Source organism: Sander lucioperca, chromosome 1 (genome assembly GCF_008315115.2).
Source record: "Sander lucioperca isolate FBNREF2018 chromosome 1, SLUC_FBN_1.2, whole genome shotgun sequence".
NCBI lineage: Eukaryota > Metazoa > Chordata > Actinopteri > Perciformes > Percidae > Sander > Sander lucioperca.
Window position 1 is genome coordinate 27,939,695 of NC_050173.1, and position 9,170 is coordinate 27,948,864.

Below are 9,170 nucleotides of genomic sequence, written 5' to 3' on the forward strand. Positions count from 1 at the left end.
CTCCAAACAGTCAGAAGAAGGTTGGAGTTGACTGCGCCGGCTTAAGGCCTCTGCTTTAGCTGTTTAGTAATCTTGGCATCCTCTCCTCCTCCTGTTACCCTTGTCTTATTCAGAGCCTCTCCCTTGTGGCAGGGATCATCATGATATACATGCAAGGATGTGTGTGTGTGTGTGTGTGTGTGTGTGTGTGTGTGTGTCTTGTGACTTCCTCAAAGCAATGCATTGAGCCATTTTTCTGTGCACCGCTTGAACACTTAAGCAACAATGTATTTCTTTCTGTATGTGAGACAGAGAAAGAGATAGTGTGTAGGTGTGGGTGTGTGTAACTTCCCCCGTCATCTGCCCACCCACATTGAAATCCTCAGTGCATTTAGTAACATTTTGAGAAACTGTGCCAGCATTTAATTAAGCTCTGGTATGCAAACATCTCCCTGCTGTAACATGGAATACCTGCTCTTCTTTTGTAAATTTCTTCTCCTGTTCTTGTGCTCCTCTGTGTCGTGCCTACTGTAACTCGGAAAGATGTTGCCGCTGGGAGAAGCAGGTAAAGAAGTCATCAAAGCCAATGCAAGTAAAAAGAGTTGCAATCAGTGCTCCAAATAACCGTAGAGTTTGTCTTTTGTGTAGCTCTCTCCTCCTATCCCCCAGTCTCTGTGTGTGTGTGTGTGTGTGTGTGTGTGTGTGTGTGTGTGTGTGTGTGTGCGTGTGCGTGTGCGTGTGCGTGTGCGCGCTTTTAAAGCATTCAATTCAGTAGAGGCTAGTAGTAATGTTTCTCTCCCAGTAGAAATCGCTGCTGTTTGTTCAATTGTTGTGGTAGATTGATGTGGGGTTGGAAAAGATGGGCTTGTATGCACCTGAAGATAGAAATAGAAAAGTCTTTATGAGAAGCCAATAGATTTCCATTCAAGGATTCTCTGATGGGAGATGCATTTTGCTGGAAGTTTGCAGTGAAGTGATTGACGAAAGCTTTCCCATGTATTTAGGCAGCCCCCAAAAGGGCACTTTACATTTGTTAGTCCACAAAAAGCAGCCTGCTATACATGTTGTGGGGTTTCATCAAGTGGTCACACTGATGGTCTGCATTGTTTTCAGTTTACACAGCACACAAATGGCTACCTCTTCAAATAGCAAAGCCAACAACAACAACAACAACAACAACAACAACTGTGTGATGTTGTTAAATGCACAGTATTAGTGCATAGGGCTGATAGCAAGATGTAGGCCGGTTATAGTTTACTGTGATCAAATCACTTGATACAAATCACAGAGCGTTATATTTCGAAAAAAAAGAGAAACTGTTTTAAAAGGTTGATTTAATGGCGGGTATTCTGTATGTAATATGTTTATATTGTTGTACTTGTTGAAAAAATAGTATTAGTGCAGCCTTTATTCAAACCCCCCCAGTAGTTGTACTTTTTATAGATCTGTTTGTGGATTGTTCCAGTTCTTCTTTTATGATTTTATTTATCTCCCAATTCATTTATGGTAAGTCTTTTTGCATGGTCTTCTTTTTTATCCTTTCCGCTGTATTTTCTTCCCATCCCGTTTACAGTAATCGATGTAGCCCAAGAAGAGCCAGCATTATAAACAGAGGGTCTGTATTCTCCCAGCTCTGTTTTTTTATGCTAAGGGTTAAAGGGGACTGCTTGTCCAGAAATGAGGTTACAGCAATTGGGCTTGCAAATGATTGGCAGGGATGAACAGTGTATGATCTACTTTTTTCTTTTCAATTCTGTCCCTGTTTCTTTTTCTTTTTTTTCGTACTATGTTTGTTTTGAAAAGAAAAAGATTGTATAAGTCCTGTTTACAGGATATAAAAATGAATGCATGGATAAAAAGTGATGATGTTTTTGGATATGCTGCCGGAATATTAGCTTTAACGATTACCTGCTGTATATGAATGTATGTTAAACTGAAGGAAGCAGAACCTTTTTTTTACATCTCGATCTGTCTTCCTTTCGCTCTTTCTGTTCCTTCCCTCCCTCTTTACTTCCTTTCTCGCTCTCACCTCCTGTGCACCATCTGCATGATGCTTTGTATCCAATCCGAAGGAGTGCTTTCTGTTCTCTACTGTGGTTGTGTGCGTGCGCATGCATGTACATGCTTGTGAATGTGTTCCTAGCCATCACAGTCACTCTCAGCTCATTACCTGACATGATGGATGGAGCAAGTGCCATTAAACAACACCCAGCCCAGGACGCCTGGCACCCTACAGCTGGCACTGAATAATGGGCATAGTGGTGGCAGCACGCTTGGAAACACCAGGGAGTCCTGTGTGGGTGTGCTTGCAGTCATCTCCATGGCTATGTTTCCTGGTTCTGTCCAGCCCCACCTGCCACCTGGCTGCCCGGCGGTTGCCATGGGCATTTCTGGGCAGACATGGTTGGATAGCATGGGAGGCAGTGTTTGTATGACTCTGTCATAGAACTGGCAACTGAGAAAACCCAAAGTGCTCTTTACTGCCGCTAATCACCAGGTGTATAGCAGCCACTTTAAACTTTTATTGTTTACTTCTGATTTAATTCAATCTGCTTTTTGTTCATATTAGCATTTTCAAATCATAGCTTGGTATCCTAAAGCCTAGTTCCGACTTTTCAGGCTGTTTTGTAGCTGGATATAATTTGTAGCGTCTTAAAATATGAATGAGGATAGTGATAGAGAGAAACTTGCTACAGTTGCAATTTCTAGTAGTGATAAAATAACCAAAACAACTTTTTATTTCTCTGGCTTTGTTTTAATGAGACGGGCAAGTTCAGACCGCTGCAACATTTCCTTGCAACTTTCTAAAACTGTTTTGTCTCATCGCAAATCTTTGATGTGAACTGGGCTTTACATGTTTCAGAATCTGTCCTAATGACTGCATAACACAAACAAGACTTGCAGTCCCTGTTCTTTACCTGTCTGTGCTTTACATGTACTGTACCATATATGAAGTCTTATTACTCTTCAGTCCCCACTTGTTTAACTGTGAGTGTGCCTGCATGTGTGCATTTACATTGTCCTTTGTGCCTATGCTGCTTCTGAGAGGAGTTGAGGGGTTCTTGAGTGGAAGCCTGGATCAGGAGCTGAATGGAGTTACTATGACACCAGACACAAGCACCTTAACTCCAGCAGCTTCTTCTGTTTCTCCGTCCTCCCCTGCTGCTCCGCTCTCAATCAGCCTGGATTTGTCTCATGTTGTTTCTTCTCTCCTACTCCATCTTTTTTCTCTGCCTCCCATAGTTTCTCTATAGAGTCTTTCATTTAGTTGAGCTCCTGCGTGCCAGTATGGATCAATGTAACAACATTTTCTTGTTCTTTCTCAGTCTTACTCTGTTTCTGATTCTTTGTTGTTTCTTTTTTTCTGAACAGACAACCGCCGCGCAGTCCTGGAAAGGTCTCGTTCACGCCACAACACAAACCACCAAGCTCGATGATCGCTCGCGCCTACCACAAGACGCTAGATAAGTGCCAAAGAGGCCTGCGAGGTGGAGACCTGGAAGACATCTGAAGGAGGGACAGACCACCAATCACTGTAGCGCGCGTGCCCACACACACACACACACACACACACACACACAGCAACAAGTATGGAACAAAAACGCATAAAGAATCCACACAGAACTGAAGCATCTACAGTATATCACACAGAGACATTTCATTTTCATGCTGTTCATCTGACGCCTTACATATTTATTCAACACTTTCCCATCACTCTAAATGTCCATGTCCTCTCTAGATGGTTTTGATTTATAGAACGAAAAAAAAGGCTGCTGCTGTTTTTAAAGAAAGGTTTTCTTTGCTTGGAAATCACTACAGTTCACATTCAGTTTTGACACAAAGCATGCAGTGTTTTGATAATAGACATTTTGCCACACACAGTAGATTCAGCAAAGAGGCAGCAGGCCAGCTGTCCTTAATATGCAAGACGGGGATTCAACACCCATGTTGGCAAGCCAACAACCTGCTGACGTTTTCTTCAATAAGTCTCTGAACTTTTCACGGAAAAGGGTTGCTTAAAATGTTTTTGTTTTTTCTGTCAATCCCTCCTTCAACCAACATCAAGCCAATTTTTACCAGTAAATGTACAAAGAGTCCACATGAATCATTTAATTTCATTACATATCCCACAAAGCAACAAGACCCTGGCCCCTGTCTGCGCCGATATTTCAGAGCATCTGACTCATGGATCTAGAAATTGTAATCTTCATTTTGACAGGGTGCATTTTATTTTTAGTTGTGTAATATCTAACCAATGCCTTCGGGTGCTGATCTCTGTCCCAAGGTTGCTTTTGCTGTTAACATGAGAGACTGACACATTTCTAAATGCATATAACTGCCGAGAGGCGCTAACACGACCCTCTGACCTTTTCTGCAGACACACAGGTTTTCGGTGGGGAAAGGTTGATTGTACAAAGGTATAACAACGTTTTATATATTAATCTATTTCAATCTGTGTATTTATTTTTCTTTATACGAAGGCTCTAAAAAGAAGTCCAGTAATGCCCTCTGTTTGGAGACCAATGGTTAAAAGGTCACGCTACTTAGAATTCCCACAGCAATTCTTTTTATTTTTTTTCCCCCATTTTCAAAAATATTAAACAAAAACAAGCTCTGTAGAAAAAAAGACATGTTAAACATAGTGTCATATGAACACATTTTGTTCATATTTTACCATTCGAACAGACATGTTATTAATATAAACAGGGCTAAGCTGCTTTAAAAAAAATCACAGCTGAGATTTTAATGGGCAAAATGTTTTCAGACTTATATGAAACACAGGACGTATTTTGTTCATACCGTTCAGCATCGAAACAAACACCTAATGCTTGGAGTTTGTGTACAAAATAGTTCAAACTTTGCTGTAAGCTTTGTTCCTCTGTAAGGACCCACTGTCACAGTTTATTCACGTGAACTAGTTATTCATATATTCATGCCTAGGGCAGCCCTGTTCCCTTACTGCCCTAAACTGTAAGCAGATGCTACTAAAAACAACCATTGAATCCACACGGAGTGAGCATGACTATAGTAATAGACTAAGGGGCACAGAAGACAAAAATGATGCTTGTCTTAGTAAGTGAGTCTCCAAATGCCCTCCAATTAGCCAAAACTTAAAGCATACTGTAAGTGACCCTTTTTACCACACCACAAGTTACTTTAGTAATACCATAGCTCTGCTTTAGGCTTTTTGTGTGTTTGTGTGTGTGCGTGTGTGCCATGCCAGCTCAGTAATCGGAACAGGAACCCAGGCGGAATAGGATTCAGTGTGCTTGACTCCTGGGCTGTATAGATGGAGATTTTTCATTTAAACAATCTGCCAGTGCTGCTTGTGATGTGTCTGTTTCATGATGCCTCCTCTCCCTGCCTGCATGCTTCTAAAAATGCAATTTTACACATCATCTCGGCTCAAGGTGCATCCACAATGCACCGAGAAGTCTGCATATTTAAGAAGACAATAATTCTTCTGCGAACATAAGGTTCGAGCAGTCGCACAGAGAGAGCATAGAGATGAGGTTTCCGCATAAGGGATTCTGCGTGGATAGGAGTTTCAAGGGTGCGTTGTATACAGCAGAGATAGAGATGTATCATCAAAGGCAGTGATTTCCTTTTTCTAATCGCAACTTGCCCTCTGTCCTCAACACCACCACGCCTGTACAGTTTAGTAAAGTATTGATTATCAGAATCAAGACTCAATCAAGAATACCAGTGTCTGCTGTGACATTAGTTGTTGTTTTTCTGAATGGATACTGTACATGCCAAAACAACCATTGATTTGTGGTTGACAATTTGACTTAAAACGTTATCTTGATAAAATTCAAATCGGATTTCTTTTTATGTGCCAACTTTTTTTGGTTTTGGGAAAACGCAGTTCTCCACATACAATGACAGAAAATCATGTATTTTTACTTTTTTTGTATATCAAAGAGTGCAGGTATCTTTTTGTCAATGTATGCGAAAGATTGTACAGCCATAAAAACTAGATTTTTTTAAAATGTTATTTTAACTATTGTTTAATAGATTGATCCAATTAAGTCATTCAAAGTAGATTTTGATGTGATTACAAATTGATAGTCATGTGGTATTTCTTATCAAAAACACTCAAATATTGTAATTTATTTGGAGTAAAAAAAAAAAACACATTTTGTGATGATGCCTTTGTAGAACGTAATAAGCTAAGAGCTAGGGTGTTAGCAATTGTAGAAGTTTCAGATCATGCATCTTTCCTGCAACAGTGATCACTATGAACAATTGATGCAACCCAAAACTGAATAGGAAAAATGCATCATAAAACTTTAGGTTTTGCCATTTCAATTGATAAAATGCCTAGAAAGCAGTGACTGAAAAAACATGAACGGTAAAATGATTTATCTTAATAAAAGCAGAGCAGACAATTTTCAAATATAAGAGAAACTTCTACAATGAAAATACTATAGTAACTTCTACAAAAACATTCTTTATCATCCCTGTAAGTGACTGTTGTACCCCCCCCCCCCACCCCACCCCCTTACCATATTTTAGGATACTCATAATTATGTATTTATATAGAAAAATAGCAGGAGTGTTTCAGGTCAAAGAACCTGAATTGTTCCATCATTTTAGTGTGGAAAAAAAGCCTCTTTGTGTTTTGGCCAATAATCCCATTGTCTTTGAGCTTGTGACTAACAAACCTGAACCGGTGATATGACTTTGTAACTTGTAAGAATGAGGAGGCAGGGGTATGAAAGATTTATCAAAAAAACTGTAAAAGGTGCCATTTTGGTGGTGAATGGTGGCAAGCGCTTTAATTAAAAGAAACGTTTGCAATCTAACTTACACTTAATGACTGCACTTTACCTCACAAGATATTTCGGCTCACGCAGAGGAAGAGTTGTTTGAGATGTTTGAATACGACATTGCCACTAACAGAGTGAACTATTTGCAAAGTATTTCTTTTGGTAAATAGTTTCAGCTGCCACATATCCAGTTCTTTCCTACTTTGTGAGTGCTTACTATTGATTTGTCGAAGACCAGTTGCGGCTGAATCAACAAACAACGCTCATAACTGTTGACAAATCCTGTCCGACCATGATGTGTTAGCTGCCATATCCCTGCCTACCCTCCTTGTTGTCATTGAGTATGATTTATTGTCTTAAGAAACATTTATATTTGTAACATTTTAAGTTTATTTGTATCCTTAAGAACAAGAAAAAAAAAATGGTTATGCACACTGTCCTTCCATAGAACATGTATTGGAATATGATACTAAATAATAACCACTTTGTTATATAAACTGATTTCTGAAAGATACTGTGTCTTTTTGTCTTGCATCTATGTCTTTATGCAGTTACTTATTCACACGTCAGAAGTACTGCACCTTTTGTTTTTTTCTAAATACTCAAGTCTAAAATCACACCTTCAGTTTACTTTGTGGCAGTGCAGAAGATACCTGCCCCTCGCTGATTTATGGACAGGGATTACAGAGAGCTCTACGTGTAAGCATATGATGAATGGGACAGCTCCTACCTATAAAAGCAACATATTTGGACCTTGGTGCCCCCACTGCTTTATCTTGCACAGTGTCAAAGGCAAAGTGATAATGCTGTCATGTCCAATGGCAGGTTCGGGAAATTACTACAGAGTCTGAAAATACATATCCAGATAAATTGCCCTTTTTAATGATTTTTCAGACCTTAAAATCTCCTGTCACTACAAATGTCCTCTGTCCAAGTTGGAGGACAAGGAAAGAAAGCATAGAAATTCAATAATTTGTTTATTATTTGATACTGAAGGATTTAATACAATAACCAGGGAAACATTTTCCGTGGATTTCATCTCCTGTACACAGTCCAAAAAAACAAGCATTGTGCCAGATTCTGTTGTAAGCAATCTGAGTTTATAATTAAGACGTGAGACCATTTTTTGTATTTTAGTGTAGCAAACGTGGGAAAATTGAACTTGTGTATGTGTGTGCTTCACTATTTGAGATGTATTGACTCTCCTGCTTCTAAACTTATGTGTTCCTTCCTGTCTGGCTGCCTGAGTCCCAAGAGTGAGTGTCAAATGGCAGGGAAGAGCTGTTCCTGTCCTAGCCCCTTAGCGTTACACTTCCCGTCAAAAAATAAATGGCCTGCATGTGCCATGTCCCACTTCCTTGCTGCATCATGATGTCATAAAATAAAGGCCGACATGGGGAAGTAACCCTGTGGCCGCAAGGGCCTGCCTCACTCTCTTCCTGCACGCGCACACAGAGAAACACACAAAGTTTCATTCTGCAAATCTTGGGACTGATCTTCTCTGACTCTCTCCTCCTCTCAGTGTGCAGCCAGACAGATGGAGATTCATCTCTCAACAAGCTGTGATCTGTGTTTAGAGATGTGTGCTGCAGAACACAACTCTAATTAGGTTTATTGTTGATCTTGGGAGGTTAATTTGTACTTGGCTGCAAGTAAACATGCTGAAAGAAGCCAACCTAGTTCCTTACAAGGCACCAGCATTGCAGCTATAAAGAGCGGCAGCTTTTTTATCTTCTTGACTTTCCAGGTGATTCAGAAAGATGATTACTCCATGCTATATTTGTCTGGTCTGTTGTAATTGCACTTTGTACCGAAGGTGAGAGATCTGTCTTGGTTGGGATGATAGAACTAGGAATAAGATACGGAAAGTGTGTTCGCCTAATGAGCTTCAGGGTACAGTTGTGTGTATTTTGCAGGTATTAATTCATTATTTATTTTATACAATCTCCAGGTAAGTAGCCTTGTCAGAGTCTGAGAGATGAGCCAGGCCCACACAAGTTATCTTTCTCTTCCCACCCTCTTTCTTCACGCTATACACAAACATGTTTCTAATGCGCCTGGTGACAGATCAGTTGTCAGTAGGAGTACAACATAATTATGTTTCATTTTGCATTTCCACCTACTTGAGAATACGCAAAAATTATGGAGATGAGACAAAGCAGACAGTAACGATTCCCTCCTTACCTGAGCTAATTCTGTCTGAGGAGAAAGTCTTATTCAGGCAGCACTTTGCACTTGAACATGAGAGTTTGATAAATGCACATGTGTGTATTCAGAGCAAATGGGTCTCAATATAATTTGTCTGTGAAAAAAATGTATTGTCTAATGTTTTGCAGGTGTGTGTGCCATAAACAGCTAAGTGTTGTCTGTATTAAAGTATGTCAACGAAGCTGATCATCTACTGCAATGCAGCATCAG

The 9,170-nt window shown here is 40.0% G+C and overlaps 1 protein-coding gene across 7 annotated transcripts in view; it reads left to right on the forward strand.

The window, feature by feature from the left end:
- diaph2 (diaphanous-related formin 2) overlaps positions 1-6,592 on the forward strand; it is a 426,632-nt gene extending 420,040 nt beyond the window's left edge. For all 7 annotated transcript variants that reach the window (XM_031302826.2, XM_031302828.2, XM_031302833.2 and 4 more), the window contains one exon: positions 3,352-6,592. In XM_031302826.2, coding sequence (XP_031158686.1) covers positions 3,352-3,416 — 65 coding nt within the window. In that variant the 3' untranslated portion in view covers positions 3,417-6,592. The remainder of the gene's footprint in view (positions 1-3,351) is intronic.
- Positions 6,593-9,170: the final 2,578 nt, after the last annotated feature.